The sequence below is a fragment of the Manacus candei genome, unplaced genomic scaffold (assembly GCF_025592945.1).
Source record: "Manacus candei isolate 608988 ecotype Guabito, Panama unplaced genomic scaffold, ASM2559294v1 h1tg000112l, whole genome shotgun sequence".
Lineage (NCBI taxonomy): Eukaryota > Metazoa > Chordata > Aves > Passeriformes > Pipridae > Manacus > Manacus candei.
This window is the reverse complement of record NW_026138160.1, coordinates 983,917-998,265: the sequence shown is the minus strand read 5'-3', so window position 1 is coordinate 998,265 and position 14,349 is coordinate 983,917. Positions and strand designations below refer to the sequence as shown.

Here is a 14,349-nt window from a genome sequence, read left to right as displayed (position 1 = left end):
CATAAGGAAACTAACTTTCTTATCTTTTACTTATCTTTCTTTTTTCTTTTACTAGATCTCCCTTTAAACCAAAACTCATACTGTTTTCATTAGAAGCATTACCTAAGGTATCACAAATATGGTACACTTATTTCATTTGTTTACTCTGGATAGCATGCTGGGTGTAGTTTGTTGTGTGCACACATACCAGATGAACATACATAGTTGCATACATATGCATTAATATTTAAAGGCTGGGGAAGAGCCAACGAAATGCCTTTGCAACTTCTGTTTCTTCTTTATTTTTGTCCAAAACATGAGTTTGGCTCTATTACAGCTTATTGTGAACTCTGAATGAAACTAATTGTTTAAATTAATTTCTGATAGGCACCTAAGGAACCAGATATGGGCACTATCTTGGTTCATGAGAAGCCTAATACTGTGGGACAGCAGCACCTGACAAAAAATTCCCACCTTTCCAAGATCTGTGCCGTGGTGGTTCTGAGGAGGACAATACCTGTACTGGGTTCTGTGACATATTTACCAAAATCTCTCTGTCTTCCTCATGTAATCTCAATGTTGCAAAGCAGTTTAAATTTAGTAGTAGAATGGCTAAGGCTTAAGTAAAAGGGTAAGGCCTAGAAAGCAACACATTACAGTAGTGAGTTAAGCAGCAGCCTTGTTCGTGGGAATAGAATGTACTGAAGAAGTAGAAACAATAATCAAAAGATTTAGTCAAGCATGTACGTAACGATTTGTACCTTAGATGTGGTAAGGGTCTGTGAAACAGTTTCTAGGGGGGTAAGGCAACTTAAGCAGATTTATGATTAGAGTAGATGATTGTTAATTGTTATAAACTACTGCACCTGGGTTGCTATAGAAACTGTAATTGTTTTAGCCGTGAGAATACATGTAAACTTGTTTGTGTATAAAAGCTGAACTGAGAACGAGGGTCGTCGGAATCCTGACTTGGGGCGTTAGCCCGCAGGTTCCCGGGGCCCCGAATAAAGCACCCATAAACCGGCACTCTGTTGGTTTGTGTCTTTGTTTACGGGCAACAGTTTTGGCGACACCAGATGGAACTCCGGGGGTAGCTGGGCGGCTCACGAGCTGATCTACTCCATGCCGGCAACCAGGTGATTTCTGGGGAGACATCGACCCGTGCCCGACCCGCGCCCGCCGGACAACCCTCTAGGTAAGCCCGAAGGTGCTTTATTCTTTTAGGTTTGTTGGTTGGGAGCCTGCCTATAAGACGGGATAGTGAGTGTCCCGCTGGGTTGGGCTAAAGGTACCTTGGTTGGGAAGCCTAGGCGCTGGTCGTAAGACGCGGCGAAAGCTGCGCTGTACCAGCACTCGCCTCTCAGAGGGAGAATCGGCGAGTTGGTTTTGGTTTTGGTTTTGTTCTGGTTTATATTGTTGTGTTATCGTGCTGGTCGTTAAAAGTATTGTTTTGTGTTGTTGTGTTATTGTGAATTTGATGAATTTAGATTGTGGTGTGTGTGTGAGCAAGTAGCAAGCATGATGTCATTTAAAACCTTTAGAGCACTATCCTGCACAGAAAAAGATATCCCTAGCGATTCTCCGCTTGGTTGCTTGTTAAAACATTGGAAGGAAGGAAATCTTGGACAAGAGTTAAGCAAGAAACAGTTGATTGATTATTGTAATAATGTATGGCCTCAATATGAAACAGAAGGAATGCAGTGGCCCAGAAATGGATCACTGACTTTGGAAATTATAACCCCTTTGATGCGATATTTACGAGAGAATGAGAAGTGGGATGAAATACCATATCTGGATTTGTTTTATTATTTAGAACAAAACACTGAATGGCAAAAGGAATGTGGTATCTTAGTGTTGAAAGAACTGGAACTGGAGGATGATAAATGTAAGAAATGTCAAGAGCGGAGTATAAAGATATTGAAAGGATTGGATGATAAGCATGGGCGGAAAATACGGTTTTCAGAACCAGAGGAGGATGTGTCTTTGTTAGTCTCCCCCGGAGTAACTCCAAGTGCGCCCCCGAGAAATAGTCTCCCTTCACGTGCAAGGGCACAATCACACACCATGCCCCCGTTAGAATCATCCTCGGATGAGGAAGAAAAAGGGGGGTGGGAATGTGACAGAACTCCTCTAGCAGAACGGACTCGGAGAGGGCGAAGGGAGAGGGAAAGAAGACGGGGAGGGGGGAGGGAGACAGACGTTTCGCTCTCACCCCCTAGATTGATGGCTCCCTTGCGAGAAGCGGTTGGAGCAGGCAGGGGAAAAATCATGATAAAAGTTCCTTTTTCGCCTAATGATTTACTAATTTGGAAACAGTCAGCTGGGACATATAGAGAAAATCCTGAGCGGGTGGCTCGTGTTATAAAAATGGTTATAAAAACACAAGACCCGGACTGGAATGATTTACAGGTATTAATAGATACAATTTTAGATTCAACAGAAAAAGAAATGGTATTAAAGGTGATGGTGGAGAGAGCAAAGGAAAGGATTCGTACCCTGCCTCGGGCAGCGCGGGGGACGGTAAATGATTTTGTACCGCGGGAGGATCCCGATTGGGACGCTAATAACCCCGCAGATTATAAAAAGTTAAAAATTTACCAGGAATTATTGGTAGAGGGAATACGATGTGGCATTCCAAAAACGTTGAATTGGTCTAAGTTATATTCAGTAATGCAAGATAAGACTGAGTCTCCTTCTGCCTTTTTAGAAAGGCTAAAGGAAACAGCTAGAAAGTATACAGACTTAGACGTGGAAGACGAGTCTGGAAAATTACAATTAGCATTGATCTTTATGGGACAATCACAAGAATATATTAGAAAGAAATTTCAAAAACTGGAAGGGAGAGAAACAAGAGATTTAGAGAAATTGTTAGAAGTGGCTTGGAAAGCATATAACAATCGGGAAAAGGAAAGTACTAAGAAACAACAAGCGAGCTTGTTGGCGCTTTTACAAGCTTCAGGAGAGAACAATGGGGCCGGTGGCCATAGAGGAAGAAGTCGTGGTAATAGGGGAAGGGGAGGAATGGGTAGAGGATTTAACAATCAGTCGGGATTTGGAAATCAATACGGGGGAGGACGTGGTAGAATAGGACCAAATCAGTGTGCTCTTTGTAAAGGACAAGGACATTGGAAAAACGAATGCCCATTAAATGCTGGAAATGGAATGAATCCTTGGAATCCTCAAAGCTTTGTGAATCCACAAAACCCTGTTGGTATGGGCACGCCACAGGGTGTCGCCCAAGCATTTATGTTAGGGAGTTGTGGAAGACAGAGTCGGCTAGATTCAGACTAAAAGGTTGTTTTGAAAGTAGAGGGGGAGCCGACGGAATTTAGAATAGATACTGGAGCTAGTTTTTCGGCAATGAATAAATTGATGGGGCCATTAAGTGATTCAACCGTACAAGTAGTGGGAGTTTCAGGACAGATAGAGGAAAGAATATTTCTGCGACCTCTAGATATCAAATTTAAGGGAAGAGAATTAGATCATCAATTTCTGTACATGCCTAACAGTCCTGAATGTTTATTAGGAAGGGATTTGCTTTCAGCCTTGCAAGCTAAAATTATATTTGAAAAAGGGAGAGTCAAGATAGAAATTCCAGAAGAAAATTTAGCAAAAATTTTTGTTGTGAAAGAAGTGGAAAAGGAAGAAATACCCCAAGAGATTGAACAGGCTGTTGTACCCTGGGTATGGGAGACCGGGGTTCCTGGGAAATCTAAAGCAGCCACCCCAGTTAGAATAGAATTAAAAGAAGGAGCACAACCTGTCAGAGTTAGGCAATACCCAATTAGTTTAGAAGCAAGAAAGGGAATAGCCCCTATGATTTCACAGTTCCTAACTCTAGGAATATTACAAGAATGTGAATCAGAATTTAACACCCCCATATTTCCGATAAAAAAACCAAATGGAAAATATAGATTAGTACAAGATTTGAGAGCAGTAAATCTTATTACAAAAGATATTCACCCGGTTGTAGCAAATCCTTATACCTTGCTAACATCTGTTTCTGAGAAGTTTCAGTGGTTTACTGTGGTTGATTTGAAAGATGCTTTCTTCTGCATACCACTGGCACGAGAAAGTTGGAAAATCTTTGCCTTTGAATGGGAAAGTCCGGAGACAGGACGAAAGAGACAGCTCGCTTGGACTCGATTACCACAAGGATTCAAATGCTCACCCACGATATTTGGTAATTAGTTAGCAAAGGAACTAGAGGAATGGAAGACTACTCAGGTAAAAGAATCTCCTTTTTTATATATAATACTGCAATATGTAGATGACATTTTCTTAGGAGCTACAGAACAGGGACTTTGTCGTCAGTTAACTATTGAACTGTTAAACATGCTGGGCCAAGCAGGCTACCGAGTCTCAAAAGAAAAAGCACAATTAGTAAAACAGAAAGTTATCTATCTGGGATGTGAAATTTCCCAAGGAGTCCGGCGCCTGGGAACAAATAGAATTCAAGCAATATGTGCTATACCTGTGCCTAGAAATAATCAAGAACTGAGATCTTTTCTAGGAATGGTCGGATGGTGCAGGCTGTGGATTCCTAACTTCGGACTGACTGCTCGACCACTGTATGAAGCAGCAAAGGAGTCCAAGCTAACCTGGGGGACACAGCAAGAAAAAGCATTCCAGGAACTGAAGAAAGCCCTCCAGGAAGCACCTGCCCTGGGACTACCGGACCCAACCAAGGAATTTCAGCTCTATGTTTGTGAGAGACAGCGAATGGCCTTAGGAGTACTCACTCAGCGATTAGGATCCTGGAAGAGACCGGTTGGGTACTTCTCCAAACGGCTAGACGCAGTAAGTGGGGGATGGCCGGGGTGTCTCAGAGCTGTGGCAGCGACGGTCATTTTAATACAGGAAGCACGCAAATTGACTCTGGGAAAACACATGATAGTGTATGTGCCTCACATGGTCATAGCAGTTCTAGAGCAAAAAGGGGGGCATTGGCTCTCCTCCAGCCGCATGTTGCAATACCAGGCTTTGTTGAGAGAACAAGATGATGTTGAACTGAAAATTACTAACCATCTCAACCCAGCAGAATTTCTTAGGTCTACACAGGAAGAAGGCACCCTGGAGCATGACTGTGTAGAGACCATTGAACAAGTCTACGCGAGCAGAAGAGACTTGAAGGACGAACCACTGACAGATCCTGACTGGGAGCTGTACGCCGACGGATCTAGTTTTGTGGAAAACGGCACCAGGTACGCTGGGTATGCAGTAGTCACTTTACAACAAGTGATAGAAGCGACTGCACTACCCCAGGTACGTCTGCACAAAAGGCCGAGATATGGGCATTGGTGAGAGCTTTAATATTAAGCCAAGGAAGGAGAGTTAACATATGGACTGACTCCAAATATGCTTTTGGGGTAGTTCATGTTCACGGAGCACTCTGGAAGGAGAGAGGACTTCTTACTTCTCAGGGGACAACGATTAAACATCGGGAAGAAATTTTACAATTGCTAGAGGCAATACATAAGTCCTCAGCAGTGGCAATAATGCATGTCAGAGGACACCAGGCTGATCCAGGACGAGAGTTTCAGAGAAATCGATACGCTGACCAAGCAGCCAGGAGGGCTGCGAGAAAGGTATGGACTCAAATGGTTCTTTTACCAACCCGGAATAATCCAGCAATAGCATTCATGGAAGAGAAACCGCATTATTCACCTGAAGATGAGAAATTAGCTGTGATGATGGAAGCAAAGAAAAATATCAGGGGGTGGTATATCACTCCTACGAGACAGGTAATTTTACCAGTCAGAATAATGAAAGCAGTGCTTGAGATGGAACACAACAAGTGCCACTGGGGTGCAGAAGCACTAGTGAAATTCTTGAAAAACGAAATTTTCTCAAACCAGATGTTAACACTAGCTAAAAGGGTGAATGCAATGTGTCCTATGTGTATAAAGAATAATCCAGTAGTCAGGAAGCAAGTACAAATGGGAAAACTACAAGTAGGACAGTTACCAGGAGACTATTGGCAAGTAGATTTTTCTGAGTTGCCTAAGGCCCAAACTTTTAAATATCTGCTAGTGTATGTTTGTACCTTCTCAGGGTGGCCAGAAGCTTTTCCATGCAGGACCAATCAGGCAAAAGAAGTAGTGAAAACCCTTCTGAAGGAAATCATCCCAAGATTTGGAGTTCCCCTAGGGTTGTCCTCTGATCGAGGACCGCACTTTACAGCAGGGATAGTCCAAGATGTGTCAGCTGTATTAGGGATAACATGGAATCTCCATACACCATGGAGACCGCAGTCTAGTGGACAAGTAGAAAGAATGAATCAGACATTAAAAGGTCAATTGAAGAAGATCTGTCAGGAAGCCAAAATCCAGTGGCCCCAAGCAGTACCCCTCGCTCTGCTGAGAGTTAGGATTAAACCAAGGGAAAGAATAGGAGTAAGTCCATACGAAATATTGTATGGCAAGCCCTATCATGCGGCTACTTACCAAGGGGATCCTCATGTAGTGGGTGATCAGGCAGTATTTAACTATGTGTTATCTTTGAATAAGACCCTCACAGCCCTCAGAGGAGCGCTGCAGTGGAATCGGCCTCTGCCCCTGGAGAATCCGGTTCATGACATTTCTCCAGGAGACCAAGTCTATGTGAAAAACTGGTCAGTGGAACCATTAAAGGGAACATGGGACGGTCCTCGCCAGGTGATAATGACCACTTATACGGCGGTGAAAGTCGAGGGAATCGACAATTGGATCCATTACACCCGAGTCAAGAAGGTTCCAGTCTCATGGTCGGTAGAACCTCTCTCACCTACGAAGATGGTATTTCGAGCCAACAATTGAAGATTGTGGTATTCCTGGGGTTGATAAGTTTAGCAGAGACCATCGTGAGAATTGAGACCCCAGATCCTTATTTGTTTGTACCAGAACACACTGATGTAAACTTAACTTGTCTGTTTTCAGATGACCAGGGAGCTGAATTAAGAGATGTCCACGTCAAGTGGAGACGGAGGGATCAAGATCGAATCATAACAGAAGGAGTGACAACAGTTTGGGATGCGACACAACAAAAGGGTTATACCGTCCTGCAGGTACCAGAGGTGTCTAAAACCGTAGAAGGGACATACATGTGTGTAGTTTGGATTCAAAGGAGTTTTGATTATGGATATGTAGAAATACACATGATAAACACAACTCGGGAAATAATGACTAAGGTACAAGTTATACCCCCTAGGAAAACTCGACATGTGAGAGATCTGCAGATTCCGAATAGAGAAATAGAACAGGAAAATTTAATTGTGGGCCTGATTCGAGATTTTGGGAAAGTACAAAACATTACTAAAATTACTGCATGTCTCCCTATGCCTCATGCAGCAGGAGACCCAATTCCATGGGGAATAATTCCAGTGCCGGAAATACCCAAAATGTTTAAGAATATTACAAGGAATTGCAAATTTGTAACCATCACATGGAGCGAAACGGTAGATGTATGTTTATTAAGTGACAAAATGATGAAGAAGCAATGTGAACAGATGCCGGGATATTTCCGATGGGTAGTAATTGGGACATGGGTAACAAGTGAAACAATTAATGAATTAAAAGGATACTGTTTAGTTACAAATTCAACACACCTATGCTCTAAAGTTCCGGCTTCAGTAAAACGAGAAAAACAAGAAGAGGTCTGTCAAAATATTACCAGTTCTACAACCATGGAAGAATGGCAAACAATTTGGGGACCCAGCCTGCTAGAGACATATAGTTATATTGGAAAGGTACAGTGGTGCATTCACTGGAAGGGGAAAAAGAATCAAACTTATTCTACAGGAAATAGAGGGAATCATAATTGGAGGACAGAAACACATACAAAAGAGGATTGGAATTGTACCCGAATATATACATGTGATACCCCAGACGATGAAATAGGCTTAATGCCAGTCAAAGCCCTCCTGCAGTTAGGATGTGAGTGTCGAGGATATAACCATACTATTAAAGGACATGTGAGAAACATTGATTGTCACACTACTACAGTTAGAAGTCCCGGAAACCTAGTATGGGTCATGGGACATGGTCAATGGACCACCCACATGCCACTAGACGGTCCGGTTGTACCTGTCACACTAGGGATACCTACTCTTTGTCCACTCTGGAGAAAAGAGAAGTTAACACCAGCAGAGATGCGATCACGGGAGAAAAGAGAAGTTAGTAATGACATTAATGACCTGGAACTAACAGATTGGCATGAGCCATCAGCAGGAGTTAAATTCGGATGGGCACTAGAATCTTTGTTTGCCCCAATTTCAACATATCGAAATAGAGAAATATTGTTCAAACTGATGAGCCAGACCGAAAGGTTAGCAGCAGTCACTAAGAAAGGATTTAAAGATCTAAATTTACAATTACAAGCCACCTCTAGAATGACCATACAAAACCGCATGGCATTAGACCTGATATTACTCAAAGAACATGGAGTTTGCGGTTACCTGCATGCAAAGGATGAACATTGTTGTGTACACATCCCAAATGTCACCCAAGAAGTAGAGAAAGATATTAATCAATTAGAACAAATTGACGAGAATGTTCATAAACTGCAGAAAGAAGCGGAACACAATTGGATAGGACAATTATTCAGCTCCCTAGGTCTCCATGTGTCAGGATGGATATCTTCTGTTATCCAGTACGGAATATTGATTGTAATAATTGTTGTCATAGCCATAACTGTTTACAAGTGTCTTTTAGGAATGATTGTAAAAGAAGGTCAACATACGAGACGAATCATGAAAGCTATAACAAGAAAAGAAGTAATCTCACCGCAAAATGGATCACCTCCTATCCATCAAGAAACTGCAACCTGAAGATTGCTGTATTTGAGCATCCTTGCAAGCAAAGCCTGAAGAATGCTCAAAAGGGGGGACTGTTGCAAAGCAGTTTAAATTTAGTAGTAGAATGGCTAAGGCTTAAGTAAAAGGGTAAGGCCTAGAAAGCAACACATTACAGTAGTGAGTTAAGCAGCAGCCTTGTTCGTGGGAATAGAATGTACTGAAGAAGTAGAAACAATAATCAAAAGATTTAGTCAAGCATGTACGTAACGATTTGTACCTTAGATGTGGTAAGGGTCTGTGAAACAGTTTCTAGGGGGGTAAGGCAACTTAAGCAGATTTATGATTAGAGTAGATGATTGTTAATTGTTATAAACTACTGCACCTGGGTTGCTATAGAAACTGTAATTGTTTTAGCCGTGAGAATACATGTAAACTTGTTTGTGTATAAAAGCTGAACTGAGAACGAGGGTCGTCGGAATCCTGACTTGGGGCGTTAGCCCGCAGGCTCCCGGGGCCCCGAATAAAGCACCCATAAACCGGCACTCTGTTGGTTTGTGTCTTTGTTTACGGGCAACATCAATACTGTATACTAGGGTTTGGATCAACCTTATGGGAATGTCCCCTACAGAGTCCCATGCCTGTCTCTTTGAGGCATAGAAAAACTATATAAAATTAATACTAGCTTGAAATCAGATTAGGCATGTTAAATCAATAGTTCAAATATTGGGGTTGGGGAAATGCACCCAGCCACAAACTTCTGCCTTAGTCTATTTGTGTAGTTCTGATCCACTAAAAGGCATAATTTAACCAGAACTTCCCTTCTTTATAGAGGAGAGAGGACGGTGTAAGTGAGCTCAGCTCTAGCAAAATCAAGGGCTCCTTCCAAAATACCAAAAATCGGTGCTCCTTCCTCGGTGTGAAATTCTGATTTACAGAAACCAAAGACCTGTCTCACTGTTTACCAAGCCAGTTTCTATTTGGAGTATCTTTCATGCAGACATGACATATGGAGATAGGGAGCAGAAGAGATGAGTTCAGAAAACACGGTAAGTTGCTGACAGTTTTTGATGGGAGGGCCCTGCAGCAGTTATAAAAAAGGTTTATGCTAAACTGATGAATGATTTTGGATGTCTCTTTCTTCTTGGACCGCAGTCTGAAACATCTTTAAAAGAGGCATGAATTTAAAAGCTTGAATCATTTGAAATGCGATGTCCCTTAAAGTGATTCAGGCTAATTACACTACTGTTATTTTATTAGAGCAATTAAGCTTGCTTTTTTTTTTTTTTTTTTTTTAAGAAAGGCTTCTTTCAGTATTGTCTTTTCAAGGAATAAAACAAACAAACAAAAATATCTTTTGGCAGAAGTACAAATACATTAACTCCCAGAAGGAAAGTCTGTAGAAGTGTAAATGAAGTTTCATTAACTCTGTTTCTCCAGAAAAAAGGGTCAGTTAACTAAGTCAGATGACACCTCTAAACCTTCCTGGCAGAGACAGACTTTAAAGATCAGTATAACCACATTGGCAGTGAAGATTTCTTTTGCTTAACCTCAATTTGGAAACTACAGTTTGAATGTTGCAAGCTCAGGTTCAGGCTATTAACCAAGCCAAATTGCCTATTCCATTCAGAACAAACTTCAAAACCATCCCTACATTTGAAGGTTTAGAGGAAATTTAATTCAATGTGTGGAAATAGGACTGATATATGGCAAGGTGCATGTACGTGACCTTGGAATATATGCAATTAATGCAACACTCTATAAGGTGAAATCTTCTCGAAAGGGAGGGTGATATTAGTTCTAAACGCCTGATTTCATTCATTCATAGTCATTCTCACAAAGGTTTCACTTGTTTCTGCTTCCACACTTCCATAACTAGTAAGACGCTTGTGTCCAAACATTCTGGTTGTTATCACTGTTGTGAAAGCCAGAGGTGTGCAAACCCCTGCTATTTCACTGCCCTTCTGCTTCTTGTGTAGGTATTTTATGGGTCCAGTCTGGTTCTTCATCTTGGTTTTATCTTTTCTGCTTCAGTTTCTTTTTTTTTTGCATGATGCTCTGTGGCTGTTTAAATCAAATCACATGCAATGTAACAAAGCAATTAAAACACAATATTTTTATAAGTCTTTTTTCTACAGTTTCTCCTGAGGCTTTCAAACACATATCTCCATTCATACTTCGTTCATTTCCAATGTAATATTTAAGATTACAAAATTCCATAGGGCAAATTTCTCATTCCTTTGTCTCTTTGCATTGGTACCAAAAAGAAGAAACACCACCTTGGATCATTTGGCATTCAGCAGCACTGAGATATGGAATTCACTTTGTGGTTTTTATAATGGATGTCTGTTAGCTACCTTACAGTAAAACTCCTTAGTAGTTGCTCTTTTCTTCACAGTTGCTGCATTACTACATTCTCGTTGGACTGAACTTGATATTGGTTTGACCTGGGGACATGGAGCTGCATCAGACTCACCTCACTTGGACTACCAGATTCAGCATATTTACCTCTAAGAGAAAGATCTTTCCTAAGGAGTTTGTTTCTTTTTTTTTCCCCTCTGAACAAATGTGACCAGGCAGCTCACACTCACTTCTCTGTAATCACATTAAGTTAAGCTTGATCTTCCTCTGTACCATATATAGCATCTTAAAGGACAAGAGTTATTGTCATATGCTCAAATTTGGTGGTTTTTTTGTTTGGGGATTGTTTTTGGCTCCAAATACATGAACCATAACTCAGATATGATGTTGAATTCAAATGTGCCATTGTCCAAGACATATGGCAAAGTCATGCAGAAGTGTTTGAGAGTGCAGCAAAAGCTGTGATAACTTTGCAAGATTGGTTCTGGGGAGAAGTGTCAACTTTACTGTGTACAAAACTGAAAAGTGAATGAAATTTCCTCAGAACTGAGAGAGAAGTCATCCTGCTCAAAATCAGTCATTGCTCCAATGGTTGATCCCATAATCTACTCACTGAGGAACACAGAGGTGAAGAATCAATGGATTATAAAACATCGCAACTTTCAAAATGAGAAATTCACCTTTCTTGGTGTGGTTGTTTTCTTTTACAGAGAAATGTGAAAAAAAATCAGAGAAACAGATACTGTCAAATTAATAATTGACTTTTGCTTTTGAAAAAGAAGGAAATTTAAATAACAATAATTAGCAAGTGACTAAAATGACAATACTGTCTCTTAAGGTACTAACTGCTTGGGAAAAGTGGTTTCTGACTAATAAAACAGTGAACATGCATTATAAAAGAATCAACAGCAATAGCAAAAACATTCTGTTTCTCTTGCTGCCCTACCCCCAAGTAGGCTTGGGGTGGGCAAGAAGTTTGGAAGAGACACAGCCAGGATAGATGACCCAAATTGTTCAAAGAGGTATCTTATGTCATATGATATCATGCTCGCCAAGGAAACTGGAGGGAGTTTTTTGAAAGTAGCCATTGCTCTGAGAATAGCTCAGCATTGGCCTGCTGCTGGGGAGAGACTGCTTTGCAACACTTCTTTTTTTTTTCTTTTTTTTTCTCAGCTTATTAAACAGTTCCAAACCAAAGATTTTTCACTCATTTTTTACTAACTTTTCATCCAGGGAGTTGAAATCCCTCATGAGGATGAGAGCCTGCAAATGCAGTCCTGTATCCTGAAGCAAGAGCCCTTGCCAGCTTGCTCCCCCTGATCAGGCAGCCTGTAGTAGACCCTAAGAGTTGTGTCAATAAGAATTAAGTGATCTGAAGAAGAATAATTTTGTAGAACAGATTTATTTTTTTCTCACAAGAATGTAAGGTGACTGATATTAAAAAAGAGAAGTCACTCATCATTAGACATAGTAGCAGAAAAAGAAATCATGCCACTGAAAAGCCAGCAGGATCCCTTTACTTCTGAAAAAAAGACCAAAAAAACCAAACCTCCCAAAAAACAGTGAAAAACCGTCTTTCAGCAGAATATCCCGCTCACCTTATTTAGTGTTAGGGGAACCTGCCCTTGACTCCACAGGCTGTATTGGTGGAAACTGCACTTAAAGTAAAGGAAGCTTAGTTGAGTTTCCTCTGACTTAGTTCTCTAAAAGGGTTTCTCTTATGCAAATGTCTTTGCTGGAATTTTGGGTATTTCAGTCATGGTAAGTTGCAATAGTTACAAAGAATAAGGGCGACCATTCATCAGGGAGTAAAGCTATTCCCTTACAGAACCCTAGAAACAAGTCTCCTGATGGCCTTTTTCATTTCAGTATTTCTCAAGGTGTAGACCAGGGGATTCAGCACTGAAACAAACCCAGTGAAAAAGATGGAGGCCACTTTGTCCAGTTCAAATGTCTTGAAGGGCCGAGCATAGATGAATATTCCTGGAATGAATGTTATGCTTATTGCCATTATCTGGGCAACACAAGTAGACAAAGCTTTGTGCTTTCCTTCTGCGACTTGCCTCCTTATCTTTACTAAAATGGCAGTGTATGAAAGGAGCAGAAAGACAAGAATTACTGTGAGGATCAGTCCACCATTTGAGACCATCAGCAGCTCTGTCAGGTAGGTGTCAATGCAGACCACTTTCAGCACTTGTGGGACATTACAGTGGAAATTGTCCAAAGTGTTAGGTCCACAGTAAGGTAAGGGAAGAAGCAGAGCAATCTGCGTTGCAGAGTGAATGAGTCCACCTGCCCATGACCCTGCCACTAGACCTAAACACACCTCACAGTTCATTATTGTCAAGTACTGCAAGGGCTTGTGTATGGCCACGTACCGGTCAGCTGCCATCACTGCAAGAAGGAAGACTTGAGCACCACCAACAAAGTGCAAGAAAAACATGTGAAGAATGCACTCCTTGAATGGAACAGTTTTGTGCTGGGAGACAAGACCTGACAATAGAATGGGAGTACTTACTGATGATTTGGTTATATCTGTGAATGCTAAGTTAGCCAGGAAGAAGTACATGGGTGTGTTCAAGTGGAAGTCAGTGATAACAGTGATGAGGATAGTGATGTTTCCCAACCAGGTCATCAGGTAGACAATGAAGAAGACTGTGAAGAGGAATTGCTGAATCTTAAGACTGTGGTTGAAACCCAGGAGGACAAATTCCATTACAGGATTGGTTACATTCTGTGGCTCCATCCATTACTGTCTGCGCATGCCTGTGAGAGGAAAAACAGAGAAAGGACACAGATGAATTTAAGATTTTCAACACCAAGAGAGATGATCTTTCTGCTCTCTTGGCTCAGAAAACTCCCATTCTAGCAAACTCCTTATATCCCTGCACTACACAGTGAATATTTTGTTCAGTGGAGGTAATCTGAGTTTTTGGAACTGTTTCTTCTGATCTCCAGTTTTTTACTCTGCATCTCTACCCTTAAAATCCAGTGTGACTTTACAATTAGTTGCTATCTTCATAAATAGGCTTCTGTTTGCCCAGTACTCCAGGCTTTAGCCCCTCCTCGGTGCAACAGTTCTTCCCTCTAACATTACCTTTTACCATTCACACATCTAAACCACTTATTCCACATAGGACTGCTTTGTCTGCAGTCTCAGAGCTGTCTGATTCCTCTTCTCCACAGAGGATTACAAAGAGAAAACAAGAAAAAAACCCAAACAAACCACTCACACATTC

The 14,349-nt window shown here is 41.3% G+C and overlaps 1 protein-coding gene across 1 annotated transcript; it reads right to left on the bottom strand.

Moving 5' to 3' along the window:
* Positions 1-12,932: 12,932 nt before the first annotated feature.
* LOC127461766 (olfactory receptor 4D9-like) lies at positions 12,933-14,187 on the bottom strand. Its single transcript, XM_051769808.1, has one exon. It carries the CDS (start codon positions 13,854-13,856, stop codon positions 12,933-12,935), a length of 924 nt encoding a protein of 307 aa, XP_051625768.1. The 5' UTR covers positions 13,857-14,187.
* Positions 14,188-14,349: the final 162 nt, after the last annotated feature.

Coding starts and splice junctions, on each gene's coding strand:
- LOC127461766 (XM_051769808.1), bottom strand. CDS start 13,856: ATGGAGCCACAGAATGTAACCAATCCTGTAATGGAATTTGTCCTCCTG.